Source organism: Hylobates moloch, unplaced genomic scaffold, assembly GCF_009828535.3.
Source record: "Hylobates moloch isolate HMO894 unplaced genomic scaffold, HMol_V3 SCAFFOLD_6, whole genome shotgun sequence".
In the NCBI taxonomy this organism is placed as follows: Eukaryota; Metazoa; Chordata; class Mammalia; order Primates; family Hylobatidae; genus Hylobates; species Hylobates moloch.
The window spans coordinates 82,303,694-82,320,130 of NW_026652281.1; the positions used below are offsets into that span (position 1 = coordinate 82,303,694).

The window sequence follows — 16,437 nt, forward strand, 5'->3', positions numbered from 1 at the left end:
TGGTTGGTAGGCTATTTATTACTGCCTCGATTTCAGAACTTGTTATTGGTCTATTCAGGAATTGAACTTCTACCAGGTTCAGTCTTGGGAAGCTATATGTGTCCAGGAATTTATTTATTTCTTCTAAATTTTCTAGTTTATTTGCATAGAAGTGTTTACAGCGTTCTCTGATAGTTGTTTGTATTTCTGTGGGGTCAGTGGTAATATCCACTTTATCATTTTTTATTGTGTCTATTTGACGTTTCTCTCTTTTCTTCTTTATTAGTCTAGTTAGTGTTTTGTCTATTTTATTTTTATTTTTCAAAAAACCAGCTCCTGGATTCATTGATTTTTTAGAGTTTTTCATGTGTCTATCTCCTTCAGATCCACTCTGATCTTGGTTATTTCTTGTCTCCTGCTAGCTTTGGGTTTGTTTGCCCTTGTATCTCTAGATCTTTTTTTGTGATGTTAAGGTGTCGATTTGAGATCTTTCTAGCTTTTTGATGTGGGCAATTAGTGCGATAAAATTTTCTTTTAACACTGTTTTAGCTGTGTCCCAAAGATTCTTGTACCTTGCCTCTTTTTTCTCATTAGTTTCAAAGAACTTGTTGATTTCTGCCTTAACTTCATTATTTACCCAGGAGTCATTCAGGAGCAGGTTGTTCAATTTCCATATAGTTGTGTGATTTTCAGTGAGGTTCTTAATCTTGAGTTCTAATTTGGTTGTGCTGTGGTCTGAGAGACTGTTTGTTGTGAGTTCAGTTATTTTGCATTTGATGAGGACTGTTTTACTTCCAATTATGTAATTGATTTTAGAGTAAGTACCATGTGGCACTGAGAAAAATGTATATTCTATTGTTTTGGGGTGGAAAGTTCTGTAGGTATCTATCAGGTCCACTTGATCCAAAGCTGAGTTCAAGTCCTGAATATTCTTGTCAATTTTCTGTCTTGATCTGTCTAATATTGACAGTGGGGTGCTAAAGTCTCCAACTATTATTGTGTGGGAGTTTACATCTCTTTGTAAGTCTCTAAGAGCTTGTTTTATAAATCTGGGTGCTCCTGTATTGGGTGCATATATATTTCAGATTCTTAGCTCTTCTTGCTGAATTGATTCCTTTATGATTATATAATGTCCTTCTTTGTCTTCTTTGATACTTTGTTGGTTTGAGGTCTGTTTTGTCAGAAACTAGGATTGTAACCACTGCTTTTTTCTGCTTTCCATTTGCTTGGTAAATTTTCCTCCATCCCTTTATTTTGAGCCTATATGTGTCTTTGCAGGTGAGATGGGTGTCTTGAATACAGCCCACTGATGGATCTTGATTGACTCTATCCAGCTTGCCATTGTGTGTCTTTTAATTGGAGCATTCAGCCCATTTACACTTAAGGCTAATATTGTTATGTGTCAATTTGATCCTGTCAAATGATGTCAGCTAGTTACTTTGAAGATTTGTTGATATAGTTGCTTCTTAGTGTCATTGGTCTTTGTACTTCTGTGTGTTTTTGCAGTGGCTAGTAATAGTTTTTCCTTTCCATATTTAGTGCTTCCTTCAGGAGCTCTTGCAAGACAGGCCTAGTGGTGACAAATTCCCTCAGCATTTGCTTGTCTAAAAAAGATTTTATTTCTCCTTTGCTTATGAAGCTTAGTTTGGCTGGATATGAAATTCTCAGTTGAAAATTCTTTTCCTTAAGAATGTTGAATATTGGCCCCCAGTCTCTTATGGCTTTTGGTGTTTTTGCTGAGATGTCTGCTATTATTCCAATGGCCTTCCCTTTGTAGGTGACCTGGCCTTTTTCTCTGGCTGCCTGTAACATTTTTTCCTTCATTTTGCTCTTGGAGAATCTGATGAGTATGTGTCTTGGGATTGATCTTCTCATAAATGATCTTACTGAGGTTCTCTGGATTTCCTGAATTTGAATGTTGGCCTGTCTTACTGAGTTGGGGAAGTTGTCCTGGATGATATCCTGAATTACGTTTTGCAACTTGGTTCCATTCTCCCTGTCTCTTTCAGGTGCCCCAATTAGTCGTAGGTTTGTTCTTTTTACATAATCCCATAGTTCTTGGAGGTTTTGTTCATCCTTCTCACTCTTTTTTCTCTAACCTTATTTCAGCAAGACAGTTTTCAAGCTCTGAAATTCTTCCCTCTGCCTGGTCTATTTGGTTAGTGATACTTGTGCTTGCATTTTGACTTTCTCATGTTGTCCATCAGGTCCATCAGGTTATATTCCTCTCTAAACTGGTTGCTCTGGTTAAGTTCCTTATGTTTTATCATGGTTCTTAGCTTGTTTGCATTGGGTTAGAACATGCTCCTTTATCTCAGTGAAGTTCACTATTACCTGCCTTCTGAAGCCTACTTCTGTCAATTCATCCATCTCAGCCTCCTCCCTCTTACTGGGGAGGTGTTGTGATCATTTGGAGGAGAAAAGGACCTCTGGCTTTTTGAGTTTTTAGGGCTTTTTCATTGATTCCTTCTCATCTTCGTGAATTTATCTGCCTTCAAACTTTGAAGGTGCTGACCTTTGGATGGAGTTTTGTGGTGACTTTTTTTGTTGACGCTATTGTTGTTGTTGCTTTCTGTTTGTTTTTCTTTTAACAGGGCCTTCTTCTACAGGGCTGCTGTGGTTTGCTGGGGGTCCATTCCAGACACTATTTGCCTGGATTCCTCCCACACCTGGAGATGTCACCAGTGGAGGGTGCAGAACAGCAAAGATAGCTGCCTTCTCCTTTCTCTGGGATCTCTGTCCCAGAGGGGCACTGTTCTGATGTCAGAAGGAACTCTCCTGTATAAGTTGTCTGGCAATTTCTGTTTGGGGGTGTCTCACCCAGTCAGGAGACATGGGATCTGGGACCCACTTAAAGAAGCATTCTGGCTGCCCCTTGGCAGAGTCAGTGTGCTGCACTGAAGGGAATCCCACTCATCTGGACTGCCCGAATTCCTCAGAGCAAGCAGGGGGATAAGGCTGATCCAAAGAGATTGTGGCTGCCCCTCCCCCCAAGGGTTCAGTCCCGGGGGGATTAGAGTTCTGTCCCTAGACCCCTGGCTGGAGTTGCTAAAATTGCTTTAGGGAGGCCCCTCACCCTCAGTGAGGAGGGTTGGGTCAGGGTCTGGCCTAAAGAGGCAGTCTGGCCACAATCTGCAACAACTGCTGTGCTGCACTGTGGGGAATTCCAAACTGTCCAATCTCCCCGGCACCAGCAGGGGAAAAATGGCAGCCTGGAACCGCAGTGATGGTTGCCACCCCTCCCCCCAGGAGCTCAGTCATCTTAGGCAGCAGGCAGCTGCAGTGATAATGGCCACCCCTCTCCCTGAGAACTAGGTAGTCTTAGGCAGTCTCCAGCCAAGTGGCTGCTGAAAATCTGTACAGCTCTGTGCTTGGGACCCAAGGCTCTGGTGGCGTGGGCTCATGAAGGGGATCTTTTGATCTGTAGGTTGTACAGATCCATGGAAAAATCAATGGTTTCCCAGGCAGGGTAGAAGGATCAGTCAGTGCCTCCCTTGGATGGGATTGGGTGCTCCCCTTGCCCTCTGTGGTTCCCAGGTAAGCCATCGCATCGCCCTACTTTTCCTACATAGTTCGTCATGTCAACTGTGTAGTCAATCCCTTTGAGAGAACCTGGATACCTCAGTTGATGGTGCAGGATTCACTTGCCATTTTCATTCTTTTCACTGGGAACCTTCAACTGCAGCTGTTTCTAGTTGGCTATCTTGGTCCCTTCCTCCCATGGATAAATTTAACAAAAGAAATGCAAGGACTTTACACTGGAAGATTATCTTATGCTAAAATAAATCCAAGAGCAGAATAAGTGGAAAAAATCCAATATTAAATGATAATATTGTAAAGAATACAATATCCCACAAATTGACCTAAAAATTAAATGGAGTCTCTTCAAATTTAAACTATAGCTTCTATAGTTTTTATAGAAATTGACAAAGTTTGTCAAATTTTCCTATATTTCCATAGTTTTTATAGAAATTGACAAGCTTTCTCAAAATCCACATATACATGCAAAGTAAACCAAAAACATAAACATAATCCTTAAAAGGAATAACAAAATTCACCTGGGCGTGGTGGCTCATGTCTGTAATCCCAGCACTTTGGGAGGCCAAGGCGGGTGGATCACCTGAGGTCAGGAGTTCAAGACCAGCCTGATCAACATGAAGAAACCTGTCTTTATTAGAAATATAAAATTAGCCAGGCGTGGTCATGCATGCCTGTAATCCCAGCTACTCGGGAGGCTGAGGTGGGAGAATTGGTTAAACCTGGGAGGCGGAGGTTGCAGTGAGCTGAGATCATGCCATTGCACTCCAGCCTGGGCCAGAAGAGCAAAACTCCAACTCCAAAAAAAAAAAAAAAAAAGGAATAACAAAATTCTATAACTTAAACTCAATAAAATTAATTTTTATTCACTACAAAGTAACAATAATCAAGCCTGTGGTGGTAGCACAGGGATAGATTCATATAGAACAATGAAATAGATAGGAAGTTTCATTAATAAACATGCATTTATGGTAAAGTGATTTTAACAAAGGGGCCAAGAAGTTTCTGAGGAAAGAAAAGTCTTTTCAACAAATGATACTGGAAAATTGGATATTGGCCTGCAAAATAATGACACTGCACTCCTAACTCAAATCACACATCAAAAAACAAAAAAACAAGCCAACCAACCAACCAACAAAAGTTAAAAAGACCATACACTTAAATGTAAGTGCTGAAACTAAAAATTTCTTAGGAGGAATGTAAAAGTTTCGCAACCTTGCATTAGGCAATGATATTTTAGATTTTACACTAAAGGACAATCAAAAAGGGAAAACTATACTTCACCAAATTTAAAATGTTTTATTCTTCAAACACCATGAAAATATAAAAATGAAAGTCACTGAATGAGAGAAATCACCCTAGCTGACACTTTGATATGGGATTTTTAGTCTCCAGAATTGAGTACATTTTTGTTTCTAAAGCCACCCAGCATGAGATAATCTGGTAATGTGGTATGGCAGCCCCAGCAAACTGACAGTCTATTAGAACAAACATAGGATGTCCCCTACGGTGTGTCTGAGATGACCACAGAATAGAATCACGTCAATCTTCACCAGCACAGAAAGGCTGCACCACTGTGGGAAACAGCCTCCCTTATGGAATATTATGAAGACAAGTGAGGGCACAGGTTCTGACCTGGCAGGGTTATTATGATATGTTTTATAAGATTAAAAGTTATAGACAAACGTTACAATAGCCTAAACCCCTCCCTTTCCTATATAAACCACCCAATTTAGAGTGATGGTTAAGATTGGAGGTCTGGAAGAGTAGTGGAGCTGCCTGCTACATGGAATACTTGGGGCAAGTTGTTAAAACAATAAAAACAGCAACAACATGCAAAGATACTCGTGGCCTATTGTAAAGTAAAAACAATGCAAAAGTGTTTTCTCTGATATTTCTAGAAGTAAGTGAACAGGGACTTTCCACCTAGCCAAGTTGCCACTGGGGACTAATGGAGGCCAGGTTCCTTTGGGAATGGGACTATCGGCCAGTAAATTGGTAAAAATATAGGACAGAGCCCAGGGGAGTCTCTATACTCAGGTTTAGGCCCTGGGCCCACTCTGGTCATCTCAGGTCCTTGTCCGTGATGACCCTTCTGTGCTTACTCTCATGCTTGCCCAGCAGTGACCACGGTTGGTGATGTGGCACAACTGTCTTTTTTCCAAGGAGATACAGTTGGACCTATCAAACAGCTCTTCACTGATCTCCTGCATGGAATTCTGCAAATAGAGTACCCAGCAAATTGATTGAGAGGTGTTAGTGGCCTGCTTGGCTGTTCCCACAAGGAGATGCTCTGATTAAAGTTCTGCATCCTAGATTAGGCACAGAGGAGCATCTCCATGAACCTCCAGCCAGGGCAAAAACCACATGACAGCTTGAGGTCTCAAAATCAAATCTGAGTAAACAAGCTTAATCCCCAACACTCACCTCCCCATCCTGCCAGCCATGACCTGGGGTATGAACACAGTAGAGTTCCAGCACCTAACAACCTGCTCCTTCCCAGGAAGAGCCTCACCTCACCTTCTGCTCCCCACGCCTACACACATATATGGTGATGAGGAGAGGATATGAGGTTGTCCAGATGGGATCTCAAGTGAGGATTGGTCTGGAAAGGGCTACCCTGTGGTTACTTTGACGTACCTCTTGCCAAATGACCTGAAGCATGGAGGTTGGGGATTGAGAGCTGAGCCAAATTCTGCATCTTTTTAGAAAAGGCTCTCACTGAAGCAAGAGCTTCGAAAAGTTAGGATATAGCAGAACATCTTGCTCTCTTGACAGTCTCTGGCTAACTAAGCTTGATAGGAGACTGTCTTCAGAAATGTGAGTGCCTAGTTACCAAAGTTCTAAGTTCTGTAGGGGTCTTTCACCAAGGAAGTGAGGTCACTTCTTCAAGGTTTCATCATTCTTTTACTAAGACCTACCCATAGGCTTCTCTAGGATGCTGACTGCTCATCTTCCTTCTCCATGTTATTTTATTACCTGCACACAGTCATGCAAACACAGACCTCTCTTCCCCAGACTCTGAGAAGACTCAGTGAAGCCAGGACCACAGGTTGAGGAGAGCTAGGTCAGAACCTCCTTTTAATAAATTCATGAGTTATGTCATCCTAGATATGTCATTGTGCTTCTCAGGGGCTCCACAGTCTCCCAACCTGCACAACAGAGATCATGCTAGTTACCCAGTTCTAAGAGAACTCATCAGGAGTTACCTAATTCTAAGGGAACTCATCAGGAGCATGTGAAATAATACAATGGTCATAAGTTGGTATCACATGTAGCTAATATAAAAAGACAGAGATGGAAGAATTACACGGGTGGAACAACTCAAACATGCCTGGGTTTTATAAGTTGCATGTTGGGAAAGTCACTTCCCCTCCTGGTCTCATTTTCCAAGATCCACCATAAGGGAATTGAAATTAAATAAAATTTCAATAAGGTCATCCTGAGGCAATAGACCTTCCAACGTCTTCTCATTCTATTTAGAATCAGGTCCATTTGTCTCACCTTGGCCTCTGTGATGAGCAGCCTCTGTGGTGGTTCACGAAGATCCCCATTTCCCAGTATACACATCCTAGTGTAACCAGTAAGTGGTTAGCAACTCACCTCTTGGCAAAAGAATACAACTGAAGCTATGGAATGTCACTTCCTTACTAAAATATTGTCTTTTACCTTTTACTTTCTCTGTCTGGTGCTCTTAATTCCTTCCTTCCTTCCCCTAACCCCTGTGGTGTAGGAGATTGGTCAGCGTGGTGGGGAAAATTATAAGGAAAGATACAAACCTTCTTGGAAGGCCAGGAGGTTTTGCAAAAGCTTCTAAATAAAATTTGGCTGAAGGCAGCCAAATTCCCTTCTCTGGAGCCTGAGAGCAAAGGGTAGATAAAAAGGGAATGTAAATGAACTTATCTAGATAAATTTGTTTACTCCTGTCTCCAGAAACCAACCTTTGATAATTCATGCACAGGATTGCTCTCTACTCAGGGGTTTGACAATGTTTATTACCCCCAAATTGTGTTTACTCCAAGCCTTTGTCATTAAATCTATGCTTAATAGATGTGAGCATCGCCGGCTTATAGGGCTGCACTCTCATCAGTGGTTCTAAGGGGTGTAGTCCCCCTAGCCACACTGTCAGGCAAAATACCTGTGTCAGCATACTTCTTTCATCTGTCGCTCAGCCAGAGTCTGCAGGACAAACTTGGCAGGTTGTGCCCCATGTGAGGAATGCTGCAATGGATCATGACGGAACCCTCAAAAATGAAGGTGAAGAAATTGTGCAATAAGTTATTGGTGCCCCCTTGGGATTTCCAAGTTTGAGGGAAGTGTTTGGGCTAGGGTTTCATCATGGGACAACAGTTATCAGCTCAACAGCAACAGTATATAAAAGTATTGAAACAGCTGCTTAAAGCTAGTGAAGCCTCAGTTTCATGGGCTCAATTAAGGGACCTAATACAAACTGTTGTTTCCCATAACCCATGGTTCCCAGAAGAAGGTATGCTAGACGTACAGCTCTGGGAACAAGTGGGGAAAAGTCTTAAACAACATCATGAACAAGGGCAACAGGTCCCAGTAACATCCCTAACATTATATGCTTTAGTTAGGGCTGCTTTGGTCCCACTCTACACAGAAAAGCCTAAAAGGTAAGGGAGGAGGAACCATCACCTACCTTACCGCCTCCTCCTCCCTCAGCCCTGCCATTAACAGGCAAAAATACCAAAGAGGAAACAGAGGTTTTGCCTGAGACCCCTCCTCCAATAAATTGGAAAAAGACAAGGGATACACTACAGCTATGGGACCCTGTCTTGGGCAAGCGGCATTAGAAGGGGAGCTCTTAACCTGCCCAGTAATGCAAGATCGACAGGCAATCAAGTATCTGAACCCATTTCTTTTGATGCTTATAAAAAGATAAGAAAAAGCACTAAAGAAAATGGAGCTGCTAGCCATTTACAAAAGGAATAATTGAAGCCATAGCAGACAACTTCTGTATGAGTCCATGGGACTGGTCAGTGCTAGCTAAAAAACCTTTAGAGCCCAGCCAATACCTCTTCTGGAAGGCAGAATACGATGAGTTATGCGAACAACAAGCCAACCAGAATCAATTGGCCAGGCAAGACATAACAACTGCTATGCTCCAGGGTAGGGGTCCCCATGCCAATGTACAACTACATTTTGATACCCAAGCCTATGCACAAATGTCTTTGTGGGCTCTCAGGGCTTGGGACCGAATTTCCGAAAGCAGTGTTCAACAGGGATCTTTCATAATTGTTCCATAAGAGTCTCAGGAGCCATTTGTTGAATTTATCAATTAGTTCACCCAGGCAATTAAGAGATAAATTAGTCATGCCCAGGCCGTTGATATCTTATTGCTGCAATTGGCTTATGAAAATGCTAACATCGACTGCCAGCAAGCAATGCAGGCAATTAGAGGAAAGGCAGACACAGTCAGGGAACTTATACAAGCAAATCAACTGGTGGGGACTGAAACACATGAAGCCAAAATATTGGCTATGGCATTAGGGCCTCCTAAAGTGAAAAAGGAGAAAAACCCAAATTGTTTTCTATGTGGAGAGCCAGGTCATATTAAGAGGGAATGCCCCAATAGTAGAGACCAAGGTAACTCAGGAAAAGAACCCCCTTTTATATGCCCCCGATGTAAAAAGGGGAAATATTGGGCAAATCAATGCAGGTCCAAATTTGAATGCCAGCAGCTTTCCTCGGTCAACAGAAAGCCCACAGTCCTCTCTCAGAGCAGCCACCACTGGGAGCACAGGACTGAACTTATTCTGCCCCAACGAATTAGTGCTCAAAGGAGAAGACCCTAAAAAGGGCCCACTGCCTCTGGGAACAGTGGGAGTAGTCCTAGGGTGATCAGGCCTATCCAGTAAAGGAATTAATGTGCTCACCAGGGTAATTGATAGTGATTATCAAGGTGAGATATTAGTTATGATGGAATGTAAAGGTCTGCATATTCTTCCTCCTGGATCAAAGGTAGCTCAATTACTACTCTTACCATACTGGGTCCCCAACGGCCAGGGAAAGGAAAGGGGAAAGGGAAGTTTTGGAAGCATGAGATCCACAGGAGTATATCAGAACCAATTAATCACTGATCAGAGACCCATGATTACCTTAAAAATTGGAAATAAAAATTTTACTGGCTTATTGGACACAGGGGCAGATATTTCAATCATTAGTGATCAAAACTGGCCAGAAACTTGGCCTTGGGTCACTAAGAAACAAAAAATTGTCAGCATCGGGGAAGTGCACACAGCCAAGTAGAGCACACGCCCCCTAACATGTTGTGATTTAGAGAGAAGAAAGGCAGTTATACAGCCTCTAATCATGCCCATCCCTGTTAATCTTTGGGGATGGGGTCTATTAGCCCAATGGGGGGGGGTCACTCTGCAGATGCCTAATAATGGCCACTGTTATTATCCCTCCCCTACCCCTGATGTGGCTCTCTCAAGATCCAATTGTGGTAGAACAGTGGCCTTTAAAGGGAGAGAAATTATAATGAGCCCATGAATTAGTTAAGGAGCAATTAAAAGCTGGCCATACAGAACCATCAAACAGCTCTTAGAATTCACCCATTTTCGTCGTTCCCAAAAGTTCTGGCAAATGAAGACTTTTGCATGGCTAACGGGCTATCAATGCTAATTTGCAACCTATGGAGCCCCTTCAACAGGGCCTCCCTTCCCATGTGGTGACTCCTCAAGATTGACCTATAGTCATTATTGACTTAAAAGACTGCTTTTATACTATTCCCCTTGTAGAACAGGAGAGGGGAAAATTAGTGTTTAGAATATCAGCTATCAATAATGAAAGGCCAGCTCACCAATTTCATTAGAAAGTACTTCCTCAAGGAATGCTGAACAGTCCTACCCTGTGTCAGTATCATGTAAATCGGGCTTTGCTCTCCAGCAGAAACAAATTTCCTAGTTGCAAGGTTATTCATTTTATGGATGATATTTTACTAGCAGCCCCAACGGAGCCAGTCCTTTTAAGTTTATATGCCTCTGTCATAAAGAATACACAGTTTAGAGGTTTAATCCCTGAAAAGGCACAATTGTCTTCTCCTTGGAAATATCTTGGATACATACTAACTTCCCAGTCAGTAAGACCTCAAAAGGTTAAATTAAATACTAGCAACTTACACACCTTAAATGATTATCAAAAATTACTGGGTGATATTAATTGGCTTCGTCCCACCTTGAGCATAACCACTGATAAGTTACAAAACCTGTTTTCTATCCTAAAGGGCAATACAGCCCTAGACTCTCCCAGGTATTTAACTCTTGCAGCAAAAAGGGAAATCGAGGAAATAGAGCAAGCTATTTCTCAGAGGCAACTAGATTGCATAGACCCACAACATTCAGTTAAATTGTTTGTTTTTCCTACTAAACATTCCCCAACAGGATAGCCCCAGGGCTATGCTTCCTAGAATGGATTTTTTGCTCACATACTGGGACTAAAACACTATCTCTCTATATCCAGCTAGTTAGTAAAGTCAACTATACATGCCACAGATTATGCAATCAGTTGCTAGGTTATGACCCTGATGTCATAAGAATTCCTTTGAGTAAAAAGCAATTCGAAGGAGTACTACCCCCATCTCTAGATCTTCAGACAGCACTCTCTGATTATGCAGGTCATATAGAGCATGCCCTTCCTACTGACAAACTACTTCAGTTCTTTTTTTTTTTTTCTTTTCTTCGAGACGGAGTCTTGCTCTGTCGCCCAGGCTGGAGTGCAGTGGCGCTCTCTCGGCTCACTGCAAGCTCCACCTCCTGGGTTCACGCCATTCTCCCGCCTCAGCCTCTCCGAGTAGCTAGGACTACAGGCACCCACCACCATGCCTGGCTAATTTTTTTGTATTTTTAGTAGAGACGGGGTTTCACTGTGGTCTCGATCTCCTGACCTCGTGATCCGCCCACCTTGGCCTCCCAAAGTGCTGGGATTACAAGCGTGAGCCACTGCGCCCGGCCTACTTCAGTTCTTATCTCATACTCCAGTAGTAGTGCCTACAAAAGTAGTTCACTCCCCCATAACTAACACTTCAACGCTTTTTACTGATGGCTCTGGTAAAAATGGAAAAGTGGCTATTTGGTGGAGACCGCATAATTCCCTAACTCATTCTGGATTTACTAGTACTCAGAGAGCTGAGGTTGGAGCCATAATACTGGCCCTGGAGACCTTTTCTGCTCAGCCCATGAATACTGTTACTGACTCTGCTTACTCTATTGCATGACACATTAGCCTACCTCCTCTTTTTAATAAATATTTAGAGAGGATGGAAAAATAAATGTGAATAACATACACAAAATAATTTAGTAAATGAAGAATGGTATGAACAAATAGAAATTTGAGGAAGCAGAGTGGTTAGTATGTAGTAGCCCCTACAGTGTGTTAGGGATTATTCTAAGCCAATTACATATGGACTTAATACCTGAAATGTATAATACAGAAATTCATGAAAAATGACAAACTAAGCCATTTACAATCCTGTTAGGTAAAATTAAGACCATCACAGAAATAAAATGTTTTGGTATACAGTAACTAAATGAACATAAACATGCAAAATATAGTTTCACTAATTAGGTAGAGACAAATGTGTAGCATTTTTCACCAGTAAAGAGAAGATACACATTATATTCTAGTACCAGAGGTGAAAAAAACTGAATGACAAAGTGTAGGCCTAACAATGACATGAATTTTATGATAGCAGAAATTCAAGAGGTCACTATTTTCAAGGCAACTAAAATGACACCAGAAATTATAAATTGTAAACAACAAGTACTATCTAGCCACACATAAATTTCCCTTGTCTCTTTTAGTTTATAGAACAAGTAGAAATCCAGACAGATTCTTTTGTAAATTCAGAAACATGCTAAAAAGGAAGCAGAGTGATTAAAGCCAAAAGACCTGAATTCAGGTAAATAATTTTATCAATATTATTTTAATATTATAAACTAATTCTGGCTGTATCTAGATCAGTTCTGTTCATTGGCATGAAGTATATAGTTTCAGAAACGTGCAAAAAACAAATTTTTAAGTATCAAAAAACTACTGTTTACAAATTACTATTACCACTTGGTATATTCGAGAGGAATGTTCTGAATGAAGAAATGGGATATCTCATAAGATTCTGCTGTATGCTGCACAATGTCTATTGAAATATTTTACTCATGTACACTGTGAATATGCTTTTAGGAAAATGCTATATATTATTAAATATTTTAATATAGACAACTAAAAAATCCTCAAGAAGTTACAAGAACCTTTAAGTTGCTGAATGGAGTTAAAGGAAAATATAAGAACCTCACAGGAGCAGAAGTAAATCAAGATAATGATTCAGAGTAGTCAAACTAAGAAAAAAATGCTCCCTTCAGATACTGACTCATCACAAAGATGTCAAATCTATGCATGTTTTTCATCTTGTTCCCAGGGAATATGAAAGAAACACTGGAAACAATATGACTATAGACACCCCAAATATGTTATCTCCCAAAAGTGAGAACCAAAGGAAAAACTGAGTGACATAATAAGGAAGAAATGTCTGAAGAAAAAATATGCAACAGCTTTGCACATTGGAATTATATTTAAAATGTTTAAATGAATATAATGAAAAGTAGAAAATCAGTGTTTATTTTTGTGGAAAGAATAACTAAAGTTTAAAAGCCACATTTGAACAACAGCCCAATAGAATATGAATAATACAAAATTAAGTTACTAGACAATGTATAGGTTCACCACTAAATTAAACAGAGATGATAAGAGGACTAGTGAATTAGAATATTGAGCAGAATGAATATAGCCAAATACAGTAGAAATACAATTTCATAAAGTATCATTTTAAAGACTATAATGAGGAGCAAAACATGCCTAATTGTTTCACCAGAACAATGAGTATGAATTGGCCACAGCAAATAAGGCCAGTCAGATTCAAGGACTGGATAAACAGAATCTTTCCCTCCATGGGAGTAGCTAAAAACATGCATTGCAATGGGCATGGATACAGAGAGGAATGAATTATTCCCATTACTGCAATCAGTATCATTATGCTTTGTCTTGCATAACTGTTCCAAGTCAAGTAACTAGTCTATTAAGAGGCTGGGATGGGACTCAGGGTCAACTCTGCCTGACTCCAAAGCCCATGAACTCCATGGGCCGTTGAGGTTCTGGAGAGTGCCACTTTTGCGACAGAAGTAGGATTCCTTAGACATTCTCATCCATCTATTATTCTTCACTATTGGGAATAATCTCCTTTGGACAATGCTTCTGAAGCAACTTAGAAGGTCTTCAAATAATTTGAGAAAGTGTCTAAGGGCTGAGCTTAGGAAATCAAGGCCCAACATTACTCATTTCTTATCATCAGAGAAATTGGAAAGCACATAAGAACACACTCCACATGTTTGCAAATTCTCACGTTTGCAAATTCTTTTCATTTTAGTATTTTCAGGTTATTTATGCTTTGAAAACAAATTAAATCAAATTACTGTGCCTGAAATAACCTATTACTCTAAAAGCAAGTGACATAAAAAATAGATCTGTAGAGAGACACTTCTTCCTGCCGCAATTTCCAAGACTCCAAATGAAGGAATGTTCACAGGGCACATACCTGCAGCACACATGGAAATCACACACAGCTAATGCATCCCTCACCCTGAAACAGTGGGTCTCACCCCTGGCTCCATGTTACAGTCACATGCAGAGGCCCTACAATTCCCAAAACCCAAATTGCAACAGACCAATAAAATCAAAATCCCTGGAGTAAGGCCCAGACATCAGTATTATTTAAAGTTCTCCAGGTGATTACAGAGTTTAACCAAGCCCCCAAAGTACTGCTTTCAGCCAAAATTTTTTGGTGTACTAGTTGCAAATTGTCTGTTGAATGAATGTAAAATGCTTACTCCTGAGTTGCAGCCTTTCAGTCATACCTGTATTATCTACTCACCTTTGCAGGAACTGACCTTTGCTACTCCTTTTGTTCCTGATCAACATGCTCCACATGCACTGAGTGCATAGTATGCCCAGGGTCCTGTGCTAGGTGTCCTGGCTTTCAGAGCATCACTGTGGGGGAAAACTTTGCTGGGAAAAAGTTTCATCTCAAAAAATCAAAACCATGCCACTTACCAAATGAAGGCAAAAATGGAAAGACCCAAGAGGTGTCCATAAGATTAGGACGTTGATACTTTAGAATATTCAAACCCATCTGCTAATGCCATGAGATTGTGTTCCATATTATGACAAAAGAAAACACTGCCAATATTCTGAGATAGTGAGTTAGGATTATGGTGCAAATATGTAATATTTAATTTTTTATTGATATACAACATTACATACAGAAACATACATGTAAAGCTTTTTGGATTATAACAGATAATTTACATAACTGAGGAATAGAACCAGCTTTACTCCTGCCCAGAAAATAAATTTCTCCCTCCCTCCCTGTCCAAAGGTAAACAAGATCCTGAGCTAACATTGTAAATTAATGTTGTGCATTTATACAAATGCTATTAAAGACATAAAAATAAAATATATAGACCTGCCTCCAGCTTCAACTACTAATCATGTACCACTTCTGCTTCATCTATACTTCAATCCTTTCCCTACCCCCACCCACTTAATTTTTTTAAGATTTTTTTTGTGAAGATGTACATACATTGCAAGGCATAAACCTTAACTGTACATGTTAGACAAATAAATAGACCTGTATAAACTTCACCCCTTTTCGAAGCAATACTTTCATCACCCTCAGAAAATTCACTTGTCTTTGGTCCTTTTTCTCAAGCAGAGATTAGCTCTGTGTTGATTTTTTTCACCATAGGATTATTTTGCCTGGAATAGAATACACAAATACATAAAGTACAATTTTGTGTCCAACTTTTATTGAGCAGGTTTATGAATTTTATCCAGGATGTGTGCTTGATTTTTCATATTCCTGAGCTGTATTTTGTTCTAAAAGCTATACAATTAGTTCATTTTCTTATTGATGGACATTTTGGTTGTTTCCTGTTCTGGGCTATTATGACTAAAAGATACATAAATATTGTGCAAATAAATATTTTATATTTAACTCCTTTTTTAGCATTTACAGTACACTTCTTTGCATTTTTTAGTGGTTGCTGCAGGGAATACAATATGAATCTTTAACATATCAACCAAATCTACTTTTAGAGTTAATACTATACTGTCTTAAATATAAAACATGAAAAATTTGCTACAGAACAGTTCCATTTATCTTATTCCATGTGTTATAAATTTTACAACTACAAACTATAAATCCTACAATACAGTGTTATAATTTGTTTCAAACAGTCACAAGTCTAAGAAATTAAGAAAAAACAGTATTAATAAATATTAGATGGTAGATACTTAAAATATGCAAATACACTTTTCTTTTCTTTTCTTTTTTTTTTTTTTTGAGACAGAGTTCTGCTCTTGTCACCCAGGCTGGAGTGCAATGGCATGATCTTGGCTCAAAGCAACTTCTGCTTCCCAGGTTCAAGTGACTCTCCTGCTTCAGCCTCCCAAGTAGCTGGGATTATAGGCGCCCACCACCATGCCTGACTAATTTTTGCATTTTTAATAGAGATGGGGTTTCACCATGTTGGCTAGGCTGGTCTTGAACTCCTCACCTCAGGTGATCCACCTGCCCCGGCCTCTCAAAGTGCTAGGATTACAGGCATGTGCCACCGAGACTGGCCCAAATACACTCTTTAGTGTTTAAGTTTTTCCTGAAATTTTTGAATTCCTCAGGGAATCTTCCCTACAGTAATTATTACTGTGATGTTCTAGTGTTGATTTATTTTGCATTATCCAACTACATTGATTTGTATTTTGAATACTGTAGATTTCATTCCTTCTTTCCTTATTTAATCTCTTTTATTCACACAGTAGAGATCAGTATTATTTTATTCTGTGGGCCAT

At 40.1% G+C, this 16,437-nt stretch overlaps 1 protein-coding gene across 2 annotated transcripts in view; it reads right to left on the reverse strand.

Moving 5' to 3' along the window:
• Window positions 1-13,136: 13,136 nt before the first annotated feature.
• Window positions 13,137-16,437, reverse strand: part of KRBOX5 (KRAB box domain containing 5) — an 89,634-nt gene continuing 86,333 nt past the window's right edge. The window contains exon 5 of one of the 2 annotated variants that reach the window (XM_032157250.2): window positions 13,137-15,345. In XM_032157250.2, the coding sequence (XP_032013141.1) occupies window positions 15,326-15,345 (20 nt within the window). In that variant the 3' untranslated portion in view covers window positions 13,137-15,325. The remainder of the gene's footprint in view (window positions 15,346-16,437) is intronic. The other variant, XM_032157249.2, reaches the window with a different exon arrangement.